Source organism: Entelurus aequoreus, linkage group LG18 (assembly GCF_033978785.1).
Source record: "Entelurus aequoreus isolate RoL-2023_Sb linkage group LG18, RoL_Eaeq_v1.1, whole genome shotgun sequence".
Taxonomy (NCBI): domain Eukaryota; kingdom Metazoa; phylum Chordata; class Actinopteri; order Syngnathiformes; family Syngnathidae; genus Entelurus; species Entelurus aequoreus.
The window spans coordinates 47,562,807-47,583,174 of NC_084748.1; the positions used below are offsets into that span (position 1 = coordinate 47,562,807).

General features: G+C 35.3%; 1 protein-coding gene across 1 annotated transcript; it reads left to right on the forward strand.

Annotated features, from left to right (window-relative positions):
- Nucleotides 1-3,258: 3,258 nt before the first annotated feature.
- Nucleotides 3,259-19,794, forward strand: pane1 (proliferation associated nuclear element). Its single transcript, XM_062026218.1, has 6 exons — nucleotides 3,259-3,401; nucleotides 7,123-7,199; nucleotides 7,603-7,695; nucleotides 10,674-10,753; nucleotides 14,380-14,471; nucleotides 19,293-19,794. Exons 1-6 carry the CDS (start codon nucleotides 3,345-3,347, stop codon nucleotides 19,440-19,442), a joined length of 549 nt encoding a protein of 182 aa, XP_061882202.1. The 5' UTR covers nucleotides 3,259-3,344; the 3' UTR covers nucleotides 19,443-19,794.
- The last annotated feature ends 574 nt before the right edge of the window (nucleotides 19,795-20,368 follow it).

Sequence of the window (20,368 nt, forward strand, 5' to 3'; positions counted from 1 at the left end):
AGAGTAGGCTAACCCATGTGGTTCCTGTGGATGTGAACATAATTACTGTAGTGACTCAATAACATAGTGACTGAAACAGACATAGTAATGTGTAAATAATGTCAATAACTAGATGAACCATCTGTGGCTGTGAAGTGAACACTAGTAAGGTTGTAAATAGTGTATAGAGTAGGCTAACCCATGTGGTTCCTGTGGATGTGAACATAATTAATAAATAACAGTGACTGACACAGACAAAGTAATGTGTAAATGTCTAACTAGATGAACCATCTGTGGCTGTGAAGTGAACACTAGTAAGGTTGTAAATAGTGTATAGAGTAGGCTAACCCATGTGGTTCCTGTGGATGTGAACATAATTACAGTAGTGACTAAACAGTGACTGACACAAAGTAATGTGTAAATAATGTCAACAACTAGATGAACCATCTGTGGCTGTGAAGCAAACACTAGTAAGGTTGTATATACTGTATAGCACAAGTGTCAAACTCAAGGCCCGGGGGCCAGATGTGGCCCAGCACTTCATTTTATTTGGCCCTCGAAAGCCTGGAAATATGTATCAAAGTACTGTAACTCTTCTTACTAAATGAATTATTTCTATTTTGGGAGAAGAAAAAAAAATTTACTCCATGTAATTGCAAATTATGTTAACTTAAATATTGTCTGTGCAAAAATATATGATCAAACATTCAAACTATTTTTTAAATATAGATAAATACTAATAATGATTTCAAAGCAAGTTATCCATCACATTGTGCAATGTAAAAGTAGCAAGAGATTTCATGGTCAAATTGTGAAATTTACTGTGGTTTTTACAGCATTTTTCTCTAAATGAAAAAAACGGTACTTTTTTTTACTGTAATAAACTGGTGCCGTTTTGGCATTTACAGTAATACAGCGAAAAAATCTACAGTTGATTTACGGTAAAAATCAAACAAAACTGGCAGCTCGGGTGCCAAAATTTAACTTTACAATAAAAAAACAAATGGGAATTTTACAGAAATTCTGGCAACTGAGCTGCCTTTTTTTTTTTTTTTTTTACCATGAAAACAGCAGTACTGTTTTTCCATTTTAGACTTCACTACATTTTGAGGTAAAATTATTGCTACATACCATTTTTTTTTTACATTTTAGTTTTTTTAAAATGTACCGGTAATACAATGCGTAAAAAAATTGTGTAATAATTTCACTGTTAGAAGCGGCCCTCTGGGGCCAAACATAACTGCGATGTGGCCCTCTGTGAAAACGACTTTGACACCTCTGCTGTATAGAGTAGGCTAACCCATGTGGTTCCTGTGGATGTGAACACAATTACTGTAGTGACTAAATAACATAGTGACTGACACATTTGGATGAATGGGCTATGTATTTTTTCATTTTTCAATTCTTTATACACTAAAACCTCTTTAAATTGTGCTTTTTTTGGCCAACTTTTCCATGTTCAATTGCTGAAAAACCAGGAGCTTCGGGGGGAGGGTTGCCCCCTTGTCACCCCCACTAGGGCACCGCCCTAGACCTGGCTTATTTTCAGTCTTTTTTCATTAAATTAAAATGACATGCTTGATGTATAATCCACAAGAGGGCAGTAGTAGATTTAGAGGGCTGTCCAGTCATCCTGCAAGATTGCCACAAGGAAGAAACAAAACACCGGATATTTGAAGACAAACTGCCAAATTTGGAAGGGATAAGGTAAGAAAATTTTATTTTTTTATTGACATCAGTATGAACAGTTGATCCGTTGAAATTACGTATTTTGTCTTATAGTAAAACTGTTGACGATGTATCAAATTTGACACAGCAGGTATAAAAGGTAATGTAACTAAATTAAGTAATGGCATTTTATAGCATTTCATACATTACAAATACCATAGAGCAGGGGTGTCAAACGTACGGCCCGAGGGCCGGATCAGGCCAGTGAACAGGTTTTGTCCGGCTCGCGGGATGAGTTTACCAAGAATAAAAATGAACCTGAAATTTTTGTATGAAAGAAACCGCTGTTCTAAATGTGTCCACTGGATGTCGCAATGGCAATTTTGTAGATGATGCTACATATGTACAAAATAAACTCCATGTTTGTACATCAGTCGAGGAAAATGATCAAACTAATTTGATTTTGATACAATTTATTATCTTGATAGATTGAAAATGATGAACATTATATATATATATATAGTTCGATTGGTAGAGTGGCCGTGCCAGCAACTTGAGGGTTCCAGGTTCGATCCCCGCTTCCGCCATCCTAGTCACTGCCGTTGTGTCCTTGGGCAAGACACTTTACCCACCTGCTCCCAGTGCCACCCACACTGGTTTAAATGTAATTTAGATATTGGGTTTCACTATGGAAAACTGCTTTGAGTCACTAAAGAAAAAGCGCTATATAAATATAATTCACTTCACTTCATTACCAGCAAAATGTAAGTGTAAAGAAACAAACCAAGATTAAGATTTGTACCACATTAGAATGTGATTGTTCTATTTTTAAACAAAGAAAATCATCTGAAGTTGTCTTTGTTTTTGAGTTATCGTGCTGTGATTTTACCAGTCCGGCCCACTTGGGAGTAGATTTTTTTCTCCATGTGGCCCCCCATCTAAAATGAGTTTGACACACAGAGCAACATACAGTCTTTACATGTTTAAACATAATGTATACATGACACATTATGGTGTATTTACAGGTCAAATATACATATGCAATTTACTCTATTTTGTGGCAATCCATGTGTAGGGAGATGATAAATGATAGATTTTTATGAGAGAAAAAATAAATCACATTAAAATAAATACATAGTGTACTTTTTGTACGTTTTTTTTTTAGATGGCAAATAATTCCAACATTGAAGATGTTTTGAAAACTTAACAAAAATCCGAATTCAAGTGAGCTGGGGGATGACGACCACTAATGTTGTATTTGTTTGGAAATAATATAGTTATGCGTATTCCATCATGTTTTGGTTTGTTATTAAAATAACAAACATATTTTGTGACCGGCTGTGTCAAATATGATACAAATTGGAAATCACAATATGGAAAATGATTATAGTAAAAAGCTCCGGTTTCAAATAATTGGATTTGAGTGGTTCAGGCTTTAAAGGTTAAACATGTGGACTATATTTTCCCTTTGAACGCCAGAGCATCCATTCAATTAGATTGTTAGTAAACTGTAGTGCGCCCGGCAGCCTGTAGGTGGCAGTAAGCCACTAAATGTGAAGAAGGAACGTCATGACGTCACGTTTATTTAGAAAAGAAGCGCGCAGACCCAAAATGGCGCAGGCATGTCGACACTCGGCGGCGAGACATCGCTAACTTCTTCATACACGCAAGTTTCGAAGTGACCTGTTGGTGCCACCATGTCGTTACTAAAACCATTTAGTAAACTGCCTGACTTGAAAACTGCGAGCATATTGGTGAGTTTAACTTCGGAGCTTTACATTTCGGTCTCGCATCGGGAGAACGAGCAAAGTGTTTTTGGACTGCACCGAATGGGCATTAACGTGAGCAGATATACACGCGTTGAAGAAGAAAACAATCACTAACTTCAGAACTGTAACCTATTTTTATGGGCTTGCCTATTTGTGATAAGTTCCTGTTATACAGTATATGCCTTGAGCTCTTATTTTGAAGGCGCTAAGAGCGGAAGTGGTGACACGTTGTAGCGGAGCGCAGGTTTTAAAAAGAAAGGAAATAAAGTGTTAAACTGGAGCCTCCGTGTTTGTTATTTTGTAGTTTTATACAGCATAGGCGACATATATAAACCCTCGGTTACATTGGTGGCAGAGGTGGGATTCGAACCCACACCATCGAAATGACGAGTGTAAAACTGGAGCCTCCGTGTTTGTTATTTTATAGTTTTATATATGTCGCCTATACTGTATAAAACTACAAAATAAACACGGAGGTTTTGAAATACTAGTTGCTTTAAACATGACTATGGATTAAAAAAAAGAACACTAAAAAATATGTCATTCTCACAGACCCCCGATCATTTTAGTTGGATTTTTTAAAACTGTCATAGCTGAAAAAATAACATTGAATCCAAATCAATGTTATGAATTATTGACTTTTGGAAGGCTCCAATTAATACACATCAAATATTCCACTACAATTTTTTGGGGAAAAAATGTAGCAGTTTTTATCTTTAATTTAATGTATTTTTTATTTTATTATTTTTTTTAACAAAAAGTTAAGTTAAAAAGTTAAAGTACCACTGATAGTCACACACACACACACAGTAGATGTGGTGAGGGCATAAAACATCTATTTTCTACTGCTTGAACAAGAAATGTAAACGTAAAAAAAATCAAATAATGTGTGACTTATTTTTTACACTGTTATGAGTGGGGGCCCTTTTGGACCCCTGATAAGTTTAGTGGGGATTTTTTTTTAAACTGTCAGCTCAAAAAATAATATTGAATCCAAATCAATGTTATGAATTATTGACATTTGGAAGGCTCCAATTAATCCACATCAAATATTCCACTACATTTCTTTTGGGAGCAAATGTTTTGTTTGTCATTTAAATTATTTTACAAAAAGGACATTAACAACATCCATTTTCTACTGCTTGATCTAGAAATTTAAACGTAAAAAATAATAATATTGTGTGACTTATTTTTTTACACTTTTATGAGTGGGGTCCTTTTGGACCCCTGATAATTAGGTGGAATTTTTTTAAACTCACCTCAAAAAAGTATATTGAATCCAAATCAATGTTATGGATTATTGACCTCCAACTAATTCACATCAAATATGCCATTACAATATTTTGGGGGAAAAAAATGTTGCATTTTTTATGTTTGTCATTTAAATTTTTTTTACAAAAAGGACATTAACAACATCCATTTTCTACTGCTTGATCTAGAAATGTAAACGTATAAAAATAAAATAATGTGTGACTTATTTTTTACACTGTTATGAATGGGGTCCTTTTGGACCCCTGTTAATTAGGTGGAATTTTTTTAAACTCACCTCAAAATCAATGTTATGAATTATTGACCTCCAACTAATTCACATCAAATATTCCATTACAATATTTTGGGGGAAAAATGTTAAATTTTTTATGTTTGTCATTTAAATTTTTTTTTACAAAAAGGACATTAACAACATCCATTTTCTACTGCTTGATCTAGAAATTTAAACGTAAAAATATAAAATCATGTGTGTCTTATTTTTTATACTGTTATGAGTGGGGCCCTTTTGGACCCCTGATAAGTTTAGTGGGATTTTTTTTTTAAACTGTCATAGCTCAAAAAATAATATTGAATCCAAATCAATGTTATGAATTATTGACATTTGGAAGGCTCCAATTCATTCCCATCAAATACTCCACTACATTTTTTGGGGGGAGAAAAATGTTGCATTTTTTATGTTTGTCATTTAATTTTTTTTTTACAAAAAGGACATTAACAACAAACTTTTTCTACTGCTTCCATCCATCCATTTTCTACCGCTTATTCCCTTTGGGGTCGCGGGGGGCGCTGGAGCCTATCTCAGCTACAATCTGCTTGATCTAGAAATTTAAATGTATAAAAATAAAATAATGTGTGACTTATTTTTTACACTGTTATGAATGGGGCCTTTTTGGACCCCTGATAAGTTTAGTGGGATTTTCTTTTAAACTGTCATAGCTCAAAAAATAATATTGAATCCAAATTAATGGTATGAATTATTGACATTTGGAAGGCTCCAATTAATTCTCATCAAATATTCCACTACATTTTTTTTTGGAGAAAAAAGGACATTAACAACATCCATTTTCTACTGCTTGATCTAGAAATTTAAACGTAAACAAAATAAATAAATAATAATAATGTGTGACTTATTTTTTTCCACTTTTATGAGTAGGGCCCTTTTGGACCTCTGGGGCTGTACTTATCAAGCTTCTTAGAGTGCCATTTTACACTTAAGTCCTGAGAATTTGCGAAATTTAGTCCTACTCTCAAACTTAAGAATAAAAGCTTTTTATCAACGTTCTTAAGTCTAAGAATCACTCCTACTCTCCACGATATTTAAGAGACCTTCAGAGGTGTCTTAAGTGGTTAGGAGTTGCCAGCAGGGGATGGCACTGAGGCGAGAGAGACGTGCGCCAACGTTCAGGGAACGGAACAATGTTTTTTTTTTTTTGATGAAGAGCAGCTGATCAAACGGTATCGTTTAGACAGCGGATATTTTTGTCACAGATTTAATACTTTTCGATTCCTTGTTGATTTCTGCATGTGTCTGCAGTGGGCTAGAATATATAGAGCCACCCACACCACTTTCAAATTAGTTGCCTAATTAATGAATTGGAAAGAAAATGTTATGACAGTAGCGTATGTGTGTGGCCTTGAGGTGAGTGACGTCAGTGAGTGTGTGGGCGATAGAAGAGAGGGAGCGGTAGCGTGAGTGCCGGCGGGGACTAGTTTGTTTTGTATTATTTTGTAGTTTATTGTCAAAATATACACTCCCATTGTCCACTTAAATATTTCCAAGATATTTCTTTATTCTTAGACAACGGATTCCCTTCCGTGATTGGTCATTTCTACGGACACAGAAATGACGTCACCTAAAATTCCGTTTACGGCACATAGTAATGTCGTAATTCAGCTCTGAGTGTGACACTTAAGATTCAGTCCTACACTTCGCTGAAAGTGTGAGTAAGACGCTTGATAACTAACTTTTAAGTGCAGCTTTCAGCGAAGAATTTATTTACTCTTAAGTCACCTCTTAGCAGACTTCTTAGGAGTAACTCTAAGAAGCTTGATAAGTACGGCCCCTGATAATTAGGTGGGATTTTTTAAAACTCATACCTCAAAAAAGTATTTTGAATCCAAATCAATGTTATGAATTATTGACCTCCAATTAATTCACATCAAATATTCCACTACAAAATGTTGCTTTTTTTTTTTCTTTTACAAAAAGGGCATAACAAAAAAATCCTAAAGGTAAAAAAAAAAAGTATATAAATTGCATTGGTTTTGTTCATGAAATACATCCAAATGGCCCCCGCACGCTTTGATTGTTCACTGTGCAACCCTCAGTGGAAAAAGCTTGGCCCCTCTGGTGCACAGGCTTTTTATTTTTTTTAGAGTTTTATAAAATTGTATTAAGGGAGAAGTTTCATGCTGATGTGGTGTTTTTTTTTTTCAGCTGGTGGAGAGAGAAGAAGAGTTTCATCACAGATTAGCTGACGCTCTAGTGAAGGAGACGGCGGTCACATTGAGCGTGTGAGTTGTGCTTAATTCCTCCAACTGCTGATATTCAGGGGAAAAATACATTTGGTAGTTTGGAGCTTCACTGAGCCGTGACATTGTCCCGATTGAATAATCCAATAAAATGAGCCGTCCGACAAAGGAGCTAATGGTTGAATGCTGCATTAGTTGTATGCTGCCCAATGGGCTGTATTTCTATGGCTGCTTGGCAGCAGTCAGGCCTCTTTTATAGCTGATGGCTGCTTGCACAGTGCAAAGTGCTCCATCCTGGATAATTAGGGAGCTGTCAATGTCTCGCTCAAGGACACGAGACACCAAGCCGAGCTTCTGGGCCCTGGAAAGTGTCGAGAGAGTCCGTATGGGTCAGTGTTGGAGGTCGAGACTGAAGTGCTACTTTTTATTGCTGTGTGTAAAACAGGAGACTGGCGAGGAGTCTGCCCTTCAAACACGAGCCCAGTCGCCCCAGAATAGACCTGGTGGTCTTTATCATCAACCTCACCTCAGAGCTCAGGTAGGTTTTCCAGGCTATACATATTTCTCTGGGCTATAACCAACATCATGTCTATAATCCACTTTCAACTCCTGAAAGGATGCTGGAAATATTTTCCGAACTACAGGGGGGGGGAAGTAGTTTCCATAATATCCAGTCCCCTTTATTTATATCGCACTATTAACAACAAAACTGTCTCCAGAGTGCTGCACATACAAAAAGAAACAATGAAAGTAATAAAATTACAAGCATTTAAAATTAAACAAACGAATGATAATAAAATAGAAAAATAAAATACATCAATCAAATCGAATAAAACAATAAAAACTAATCAATAAAACAATAACAAATCAATAGAATAGAATAAAATAATAAAATACATCAATAAATAGAATAAAACAATAACAAATCAATATAGTAGAATACAATCATAAAAGATATCATTAAAATAGAATACAACAATAAAAACAACTCAATATAATAGAATAAAACAATACAAACAAATCAATATATTAGAATAAAGCAATAAAAACAAATCAATGAAATAAAATAAAACTATAACAAATCAATATAATAGAATACAATGATAAAAGACATCAATAAAATAGAATAAAACAATACAAACAAATCAATATATTAGAATAAAGCAATAAAAACAAATCAATGAAATAAAATAAAACAATAAAAAATCTACAATAGAATACAATCATAAAAGATGTCAGTAAAATAGAATACAACAATAAAAACAAATCAATGTATGGAATAAAACCAACAAATCAACATAATATAATAAAACAAATCAATATAATAGAATAAAACAATAACAAATCAATATAATAGAATAAAACAAATCAATCAAATAGAATAAAATAATAACAAATCAATAGAATAAAATAATAAAATACATCAATAAAATAGAATTAAACAATAAAAACAAATCAATAAAATAGAATAAAACAATAAAAACAAATCAATAAAACAATAAAAACAAATCAATATATTAGAATAAAACAATAAAAACAAATCAATAAAATAGAATAAAACAAAAAATCCGTATAATACAATACAATCATAAAATATATCAATAAAATAGAATACAACAATAAAAACAAATCAATATGATGGAATAAAAAAACAAATCAATATAGAATAAAAAATTAATATAATAGAATAAAAGCAAATATATCAATAAAATAGAATACAAAAATAAAAACAAATCAATATAATGGAATAAAAAACAAATCAATATAATAGAATAAAAGCAAATATATCAATAAAATAAAATACAACAATAAAACCAAATCAATATAATGGAATAAAAAAACAAATCAATATAATAGAATAAAAAATTAATATAATAGAATAAAAGCAAATATATCAATAAAATATAATACAACAATAAAAACAAATCAATATAATGGAATAAAAAAACAAATCAATATAATAGAATAAAAAAATTATATAATAGAATAAAAGCAAATGTATCAATAAAATATAATACAACAATAAAAACAAATCAATATAATACAATAAAACAATAACAAATCAATGTAATAGAATAAAAAATAAATATAATAGACTAAAAGCAAATATATCCATCAAATAGAATACAACAATAAAAACAAATCAATATAATGGAATAAAACAATAAAAACAAATCAATAATATAGAATAAAACAAATCAATACAATTTTTGTAGGTTCAATGTACACAATTGCATTTCTTAGTTGTGTGATGTGTTTATAGACGTTTAGATTGGGGTGTGTCCTTTTTTAATGGGAAAAGATGTTCATGTATCTTGTATGCATGTTAGCCTTTCAGCTCGCGACTGTCAGACTGAGTTTATCAGAGTGCACGGTTGTTTGATCATTTTGCTTTAAAACGGTGATATTACCAGTCAGGAGTTTCATGGCAGTTCTCATTAATACCATTTATCGCTACACCCCTAATATAGATCGACAAAGAAGTCTGTAGGTCTTGGCTATTCATTGACATCATTAAAAGGGTCGCAGTTTCAGGAGCCCAAGGTCTCGGACGTCGAAATGTGGATGTTTCGTCGGGAATTCCCTTCGCGGGTTGTTCACACTGCACTGTCAATACATTCATTATTCTGCCCTCGCTACTCCTTCACAGCATGCGCAGCAAGACAGATAGTTAACAGCGTGAAGGATTGATATTTCCTTCTTTTGAAATATTTTCTTTCCTCAGTTTTATTTCTTTACACTTCCTTCATTTAGGTTTGTAAGACTGAAAATATATAATATGTATATAATATAATGTCAATTGTGTATTTTACATGATGTCCATTTTTTATTTTGCATACATAAAATAGGTTTCGTGTTAATACATTCACACAATAAATGACAAATGTTTAAGCATATAGCAATAAACAACATCTACATTAAACATTGCACACCATGTATGTGACTCATCTAAAACTAAAACTAGCGTTATTGCCCTCTTCTGGTCAAATTTAGCGCTGCATGTCTTAAACCAGGTTTGATCGCTACTACAAAAGACATCACAAAGTCGGCAATTCCAATACACGTGAAAATAAATATCCTTGTGCACAATATCGACTTACAAAGACTTGACCAAGTTTCGGGGTGAAGCTTCCACGTGCTTCCTGCTTAGCACACTGTGTCCGTCGCTTTAAAAGGTCCGACAGGAAACAATGACTCTCGCACTTGCTCTGGGCAGAACATTCATACTTTGTTGTCCAGTCCTTGTTAAAAGTCTGGTTTTTGTGATTTATTTTGATTTTCTTTTAGGTTTAAATGTGTAGTCTTCTTCTAGTCACCCCACTGCTGCTTCATTGTGACACACATGCCTCGCTGTTGCCCCCTGCAGGGCGACGGAAGCACTGCATACATGAGCAGCCCTAGTTTTAATGGTGTCATCAAGCCTATTTGGGTAATGTTCGGCGGGCCAAAGGAAAGGCCGCCAGGTGAATAGACCTACTGAAGGTGTTCAATAACCAAATGTTTTGTTTTTCACAGTCTACATTCTGCGGAAGATTCCCTCAAGTATTTGGACCCTGGATATTTCCTCGGAAAAGTCTGCTTCATGGTCACCAACGGTATGTCAAAAAAACTGAAAACTTGTGTTCATGGTGATCTGCATCAATTTAGCAACGTGTCATCAAAGAGTAAAAATGCATTTCTTTCAATATGAATCATAACAAAAAGGGTAATCATAAAAAAAAAAAAATGGATGCATGTTGATAGTCCAACTCATACTGAGTGGTATACACACAATACATACTGAGTGGTATACACACATAATACATACTGAGTGGTATACACACATAATACATACTGAGTGGTATACAAACATAATACATACTGAGTGGTATACACACATAATACATACGGAGTGGTATACACACACAATACATACTGAGTGGTATACACACACAATACATACTGACTGGTATACACACATAATAAATACTGAGTGGTATACACACAATACATACTGAGTGGTATACACACAATACATACTGAGTGGTATACACACACAATACATACTGAGTGGTATACACACATAATAAATACTGACTGGTATACACATAATAAATACTGACTGGTATACACACATAATAAATACTGACTGGTATACACATTATCAATACTGACTGGTATACACACATAATAAATACTGAGTGGTATACACACATAATAAATACTGACTGGTATACACACATAATAAATACTGACTGGTATACACACAATAAATACTGACTGGTATACACACACAATAAATACTGACTGGTATACACACACAATACATACTGACTGGTATACACACATAATAAATACTGAGTGGTATACACACAATACATACTGAGTGGTATACACACAATACATACTGAGTGGTATACACACACAATACATACTGAGTGGTATACACACATAATAAATACTGACTGGTATACACATAATAAATACTGACTGGTATACACACATAAATACAGAGTGGTATACACACATAATAAATACTGACTGGTATACACACACAATAAATACTGACTGGTATACACACATAATAAATACTAAGTGGTATACACAAATAATACATACTGAGTGGTATACACACATAATAAATACTGAGTGGTATACACACATAATAAATACTGAGTGGTATACACACATAATAAATACTGAGTGGTATACACACATAATAAATACTGAGTGGTATACACATAATAAATACTGACTGGTATACACACATAATAAATACTGACTGGTATACACATTATCAATACTGACTGGTATACACACATAATAAATACTGACTGGTATACACACATAATAAATACTGACTGGTATACACACACAATAAATACTGACTGGTATACACACACAATAAATACTGACTGGTATACACACATAATAAATACTGAGTGGTATACACAAATAATACATACTGACTGGTATACACACATAATAAATACTGACTGGTATACACACATAATAAATACTGACTGGTATACACACATAATAAATACTGACTGGTATACACACATAATAAATACTGACTGGTATACACACATTATCAATACTGACTGGTATACACACATTATCAATACTGACTGGTATACACACATTATCAATACTGACTGGTATACACACATTAACAATACTGACTGGTATACACACATAATCAATACTGACTGGTATACACACATAATCAATACTGACTGGTATACACACAATACATACTGAGTGGTATACACAAATAATACATACTGACTGGTATACACACATAATAAATACTGACTGGTATACACATATAATAAATACTGACTGGTATACACACATAATAAATACTGAGTGGTATACACATTATCAATACTGACTGGTATACACACATAATACATACTGAGTGGTATACACAAATAATACATACTGAGTGGTATACACACATAATAAATACTGAGTGGTATACACACATAATAAATACTGAGTGGTATACACACATAATAAATACTGACTGGTATACACACATAATAAATACTGACGGGTATACACACATAATAAATACTGAGTGGTATACACATTATCGATACTGACTGGTATACACACATAATACATACTGAGTGGTATACACACATAATACATACTGAGTGGTATACACACATAATACATACTGAGTGGTATACACACATAATAAATACTGACTGGTATACACACATAATAAATACTGACTGGTATACACACAATACATACTGAGTGGTATACGCACAATAAATACTGAGTGGTATACACACATAATAAATACTGAGTGGTATACACACATAATAAATACTGAGTGGTATACACACATAATAAATACTGAGTGGTATACACACGTAATACATACTGAGTGGTATACACACGTAATACATACTGAGTGGTATACACACATAATACATACTCAGTGGTATACGCACATAATACATACTGAGTGGTATACACTCATAATAAATACTGAGTGGTATACACACACAATAAATACTGAGTGGTATACACACAATAAATACTGAGTGGTATACACACACAATACATACTGAGTGGTATACACACATAATAAATACTGACTGGTATACACACATAATACATACTGACTGGTATACACACATAATACATACTGACTGGTATACACACATAATAAATACTGACTGGTATACACACGTAATAAATACTGAGTGGTATACACACGTAATACATACTGACTGGTATACACACATAATACATACTGAGTGGTATACACACATAATACATACTGAGTGGTATACACACATAATACATACTGACTGGTATACACACATAATACATACTGAGTGGTATACACACATAATACATACTGACTGGTATACACACATAATAAATACTGACTGGTATACACACAATACATACTGACTGGTATACATACATACATAATACATACTGACTGGTATACACACATAATACATACTGACTGGTATACACTCATAATAAATACTGAGTGGTATACACACATAATACATACTGACTGGTATACACTCATAATAAATACTGAGTGGTATACACACATAATACATACTGACTGGTATACACTCATAATAAATACTGAGTGGTATACACACATAATACATACTGACTGGTATACACACATAATAAATACTGAGTGGTATACACAAGCTATGGAGATGATATCAGTAGGAAATTTAGTTGAGATAATAATGAGTCATATATTGGAATATGGGGTCCATTATTTAAATTTGTTTTAACTATTAAATGAACCTAAAATATGACTTATTTTATCTTTGTGTAAAATATTGTACACAAACTTATGAGGTGTGATGCAAGTGTAAGCCACTGTCACACTATTGTTCATTTTTTTAAATGTTTTTATGTCATTTTTTTATAAACGGCTGTGATTATAATGTAAACGAGGGCTTTCTAATCACTGCTACGTTGGAATTCTTATAAATATTGATACTGTCGTTGTTATTCATTTTTGTTTGACTACTTTTGGATTGTTTTGTGTCATGTTTGTGTGTCCTCTCAGTTACTCTGTTGATTGCTATTCTGAATTGTAGTATTATGGTATTATTGTGTATTAATTTGTTGGACTGATTTAATTAAAAAAAATTTTTTAAAATGATAAAAAATTGGGTTTTTTTAGTTTGCAGTCTGCAAAGAAGTCAAACTTACGTGTCCTTTTTTTTTGCCCGCCTAGCCCGCAACGCCACCGTCCCCGCAGAGCGCCTGGATGCTGTCAGGAAGCTGGCCGCATCGCACTGCTGCACGCTGCTCTTTGCCGAGGATAAGGTTGGTGATGACTTTGGCCTCGAAGCACCTGAGCATGTTTACTTCACGGTAGAATTAACCCAACGTGGTGAGCCCTCTTTTCAGTCATTCACAATCTTTGTCCGGGCGGGTGGGAAGTGGGGCGCCGGCTTTACGCACACAGGAAAGCGTGGACATCCTCCCTTCTCGCCACGCGCGAGTGAGAAGTACTCATTCTATTATTTCCAGGGACAAGCTTGTTCATTTACTCTTAATATATGGTTATTTTCTGGAGATGTAATGCCTTTTTTGCAAATATTCGATATTTCGATATTGTCCAACTCTTAATTACCGATAGCGATATCAAGCGATACCGATATATACAGTGGTGGAATTAACACATTATTATGCCTAATTGTGTTGTGATGCCCCGCTGGATGCATTAAACAAAGTAACAAGGTTTTCCAAAATAAATCAACTCAAGTTATGTAAAAAAATGCCAACATGGCACTGCCACATTTGTTATCATCAATCAATCAATCAATGTTTGTTTTGTATAGCCCTAAATCACAAGTGTCTCAAAGGGCTGCACAAGCCACAACGACATCCTCGGTACAGAGCCCACATACGGGCAAGGAAAAACTCACCCCAGTATTGAAGTCACAAAGTGCATTGTTTTTTTTAACATGCCTCAAAACAGCAGCTTGGAATTTGGGACATGCTCTCCCTGAGAGAGCATGAGGAGGTTGAGGTGGGGGAGTAGCGGGGGCTGGGGGGGGTGTATATTGTAGCGTCCCGGAAGAGTTAGTGCTGCAAGGGGTTCTGGGTATTTGTTCTGTTGTGTTACGGTGCGGGCGTTCTCCCGAAATGTGTTTGTCATTCTTGCTTCGTGTGGGTTCACAGTGTGGCGCATATTTGTAACAGTGTTAAACTTGTTTATACGGCCACCCTCAGTGTGACCTGTATGGCTGTTGACCAAGTATGCCTTGCATTCACTTGTGTGTGTGAAAAGCCGTAGATATTATGCGATTGGGCCGGCACGCAAAGGCAGTGCCTTTAAGGTTTATTGGCGCTCTGTACTTCTCCCTACTTCCGTGTACACAGCTGCGTTTTAAAAAGTCATACATTGTACCTTTTGAAACCGCTACCGATAATTTCCGATATTACATTTTAAAGCATTTATCGGCCGATAATATCGGCAGTCCGATATTATCGGACATCTCTATTATTTCTGTTTTAACATGTTCTATCTACACTTCTGTTAAAATGTAATAATCACTTATTCTTCTCTTCGTTGATACTTTACATTAGTTTTGGGTGATACCACACATTTAGGTATCGATCCGATACCAAGTAGTTACAGGATCATACATTGGTCATATTCAAAGTCCTCATGTTATATTTACTGACTTTATAAACACAATATGAATTTTTTTTTAAAAAGGAAAATGATTTTGTGACGATAAAAAATATCAATGTAGTCATAGTAGTATCGACTGAATATGCTCTTGTACTTGGTATCATTACAGTAGATGTCAGGTGTAGATCCACCCATGGCATTTGTTTACATTCAGGAACGGCGTCATTAGCGGTGACAGTGAAGCATGTTTAGCTATTCCTCGTCCTCCAGTGATAATGTACCTGTAGGAAACATACTTTATTTGTCGCCATGGAGACGAGGATTAGTGATTTAGAAGTTGCTAAAACACTGATGACTGTGAATGGACATTAGCTGCTAGTTGGCCATGTCTTAAAGCACCTCTTCCTGAGGGCGTTTCAGTGTTATAACTTCACGTTTATCTTTTTGATTACTTAAATTACCGAATTTTTCGGACTATAAGTCGCAGTTTTTTTCATAGTTTGGCCGGGCTCAAGTGCGACCTATATATGTTTTTTTCCTTCTTTATTATGCATTTTCGGCAGGTGCGACTTATACTCCGAAAAATACGGTAAGTGACCGGCCACATCTGGTGCCCGGACCTTGGGTTTGACACCTGGGATCTCAATCAATGTTTCTTAACCGGGGCCCATTGTTGGACAGCCAAAAAAAAAAGTTTCTTAGGCCGCAGCAGTACTCGGTTGTAATACACCAGTCCACCACTTGTGGCAGTAATGACAACATCAAACAAACAGAGGAAGTCTGGAGCTAAAGTCATAGAGAAGTTTCTTCGGCGCTAAAATTATGACTAAAGTGGAGAATGTATTTATTTTTAGCATGGCCAAAATATTTAGGCCAAAATGCGTCAATTCTCCCGTTTCTTGTCTACACAGTGTCTGCTTGTAAGTACTCCGCGTGTGTGTGCGCTGCCGAACATGCCGGACCTTGAGTTTGACACCTGGGATCTCAATCAATGTTTCTTAACCGGGGCCCATTGTTGGACAGCCAAAAAAAAATGTTTCTTAGGCCGCAGCAGTACTCGGTTGTAATACACTAGTCCACCACTTGTGGCAGTAATGACAACATCAAACAAACAGAGGAAGTCTGGAGCTAAAGTCATAGAGAAGTTTCTTCGGCGCTAAAATTATGACTAAAGTGGAGAATGTATTTATTTTAGCATGGCCAAAATATTTAGGCCAAAATGCGTCAATTCTCCCGTTTCTTGTCTACACAGTGTCTGCTTGTAAGTACTCCGTGTGTGTGCGCGCTGCCGAACATGCTCCTCTGCTCGTAAAACCAGCAATGTCACGCGCCGTCATGCCCGTTAGAAAAAAAGATATATATATACAGTATATGAGGTTCAAACACCGATGCCATCTATTAAACAGACAAGAAGCAAAGAATCAAACAGAGACAGGATTCAATTTGCGAAGTTGGTAGAGTGGCTGTGCCAGCAATCGGAGGGTTGCTGGTTACTGGGGTTCAATCCCCACCTTCTACCATCCTAGTCACGTCCGTTGTGTGCTTGGGCAAGACACTTCACCCTTGCTCCTGATGGGTGCTGGTAGCGCCTTGCATGGCAGCTCCCTCCATCAGTGTGTGAATGTGGAAATACTGTCAAAGCGCTTTGAGTACCTTGAAGGTAGGAAAGCGCTATACAAGTATAACCCATTTATTATTTATTTAATTTAGCTCATGAGGAGGGGGCGTCGACCTGTACCCTCCTACAGTGTCGTCCCACGCTCTGTCGAGGGAGTTCCACGCATCCTCTTTTATTTGGGCCTTTTCTGGTTACATAGCATTACATTACGCAGCTGCTCCTAAGGGAAGGTGGTCACAAACAGCTGTTGCACTCAGTCATAAACAGTTCAAACAAACGGTGCCTAGAGCGGTGTCAGGTCCTGCTTCCTCTCCGCTTTGTAGATCTCGGGTCCGGACAAGATCCTCCCGTGGCTGACAATAGATCAAAGAAACCCATCGCACACATCAGAGTTTTACAAGCCTTTTGCTTGATAAGATGGAGAGAGAGCTTTTTTCTTCTCGCAGGGGACCTGAACTCAATGTAACACAGAAGTTGTGTGATAACTTCTATACAATTATTCTGACAGGTACTTTTCAAGCAGAGTATAGTACCGTTTTTGATTCATTAGTACCGCTATACTATACTACAGGGGTCACCAACGCGGTGCCCGCGGGCACCAGGTAGCCCGTAAGGACCAGATGAGTAGCCCACTGGCCTGTTCTAAAAATAGCTCAAATAGCAGCACTTACCAGTGAGCTGCCTCCTATTTTTTAAATTGTATTTATTTACTAGCAAGCTGGTCTCGCTTTGCCCGACATTTTTAATTCTAAGAGAGACAAAACTCAAATAGAATTTGAAAATCCAAGAAAATATTTTAAAGACTTGGTCTTCACTTGTTTAAATAAATTCATTTATTTTTTTTACTTTGCTTCTTATAACTTTCAGAAAGACAATTTTAGAGAAAAAAATACAACCTTAAAAATGGTTTTAGGATTTTTAAACACATATACCTTTTTACCTTTTAAACTCCTTCCTCTTCTTTCCTGACAATTTAAATCAATGTTCAAGTAAATGTATTTTTTTTTTTGTAAAGAATAATAAATACATTTTCATTTAATTCTTCATTTTAGCTTCTGTTTTTTCGACGAAGAATATTTGTGAAATATTTCTTCAAACTTATTATGATTAAAATTCAAAAAAAATATTCTGGCAAATCTGGAAAATCTGTAGAATTAATTTTAAATCTTATTTCAAAGTCTTTTGAATTTCTTTTAAAAATTTTGTTCTGGAAAATCTAGAAGAAATAATGATTTGTCTTTGTTCGAAATTTAGCTTGGTCCAATTTGTTATATATTCTAACAAAGTGCAGATTGGATTTTAACCTATTTAAAACATGTCATCAAAATTCTAAAATTAATCTTAATCAGGAAAAATGACTAATGATGTTCCATAAATTCTTTTTTAAATTTTTTCAAAATTAGGTAGTTTTTCTCTTCTTTTTTTCGGTTGAATTTTGAATTTTAAAGAGTCGAAATTGAAGACAAACTATGTTCCAAAATTTAATAGTCAATTTTTTCGTGTTTTCTCCTCTTTTAAACCGTTCAATTAAGTGTAAATATCATTAATTATTAATAATAACATAGAGTTAAAGGTAAATTGAGCAAATTGGCTATTTCTGGCAATTTATTTAAGTGTGTATCAAACTGGTAGCCCTTCGCATTAATCACTACCCAAGAAGTAGCTCTTGGTTTCAAAAAGGTTGGTGACCCCTGCTATACTACTAGCGGTATACCGTACAACCCTAATTCCATCATGACCAAAGCATAAGTGACAATTGTCCTGGGACCATTCAGCGCCATCCCAGCATGCAATTCCATGCACGTTGCTGGAACTGCCATGTTCCGCTTAACAGCGTTGCGTGCTCCTGCCGTGACGCCGCCGTCTTCCCGTTTCTCCCCTGCAGACAGCAGATGGTGCGCCCAACGCGGCGGAGAGGCTGCTGAGTATTCTGAAGGTGGCGGCCGGCCTGGTTCCCATGACAACGGCTCTCTATCTGTCACACCTGAATTTGTGCACCATGCCCTCAGACGTGGACGAGATGGGCTTCGATTAGCAGCGTGCTCCCTTTTACGCTTTCAATTCTTTCACCGCGTATTTATGTAGTCTTTCATCTTTTTAGGACGTCGTCTTTCTCCTTTTTGAGAACATACTTGTTTGTAGGCATAAATACGACTAAAACCTTTTAACATAATGTTGGTGTTCAGTTACAGTAAGTATTCTAAACATTCCTGACACTTCATTTTACACACTATGGTATTTTTACCAAGCTTTTTTTTGAAAAATATTTTTGAATTTACCGCAATAATACCATTATGCTCTGGGCCTGTTTTGCTGCCAATGGAACTGCTGCTTTACAGAGAGTAAATGGGACAATGAATAAAGAGAATTACCTCCAAATTTAGAAAGGCCTTCCCAAATTCCTGACTTAAACCCCATTGAGAACGTGTGGACAATGCCGAAGAAACAAGTCCATGTCAGAAAAGCAACATATTTAGCTGAACTGCACCAATTTTGTGGTCAAAAATTCCAGCAGAAGCTTGTGGATGGCTACCAAAAGTGCCTTATTGCAGGTCAACTTGCCAAGGGACATGTAAGCAAATATTAACATTGCTGTACGTATACTTTTGACCCTCACATTTTCAGTAGAGCCATAATAAATTCATAAAAGAAGCAAACTTCATGAATGTTTATTGTGACCATCAAGTATGTTCTCCAATCACTACATCACAACAAAATAAGAGTTGTAGAAATGATTGGAAACTCAAGACAGCCATGACATGATGTTCTTTACAAGTCTATGTACACTTTTGACCACGACTGTATGCAGGGGCGCCGCTAGGGATTTTGGGCCCCATGAAAAGAATCTTTACAGGGCCCCCAACACAGCGGCAACATTTTTTGATGCTATTTTACATACAATTATGCATTTTAATGGTATTTTGACTATCATTACCATATTTTTGAAAGAAGAACAGCATC

Coding starts and splice junctions, on each gene's coding strand:
- pane1 (XM_062026218.1), top strand. CDS start 3,345: ATGTCGTTACTAAAACCATTTAGTAAACTGCCTGACTTGAAAACTGCG. Junction 7,200..7,602: donor ACGGCGGTCACATTGAGCGT/GTGAGTTGTGCT, acceptor TGTGTAAAACAG/GAGACTGGCGAGGAGTCTGC. Junction 14,472..19,292: donor TGCTCTTTGCCGAGGATAAG/GTTGGTGATGAC, acceptor TCTCCCCTGCAG/ACAGCAGATGGTGCGCCCAA.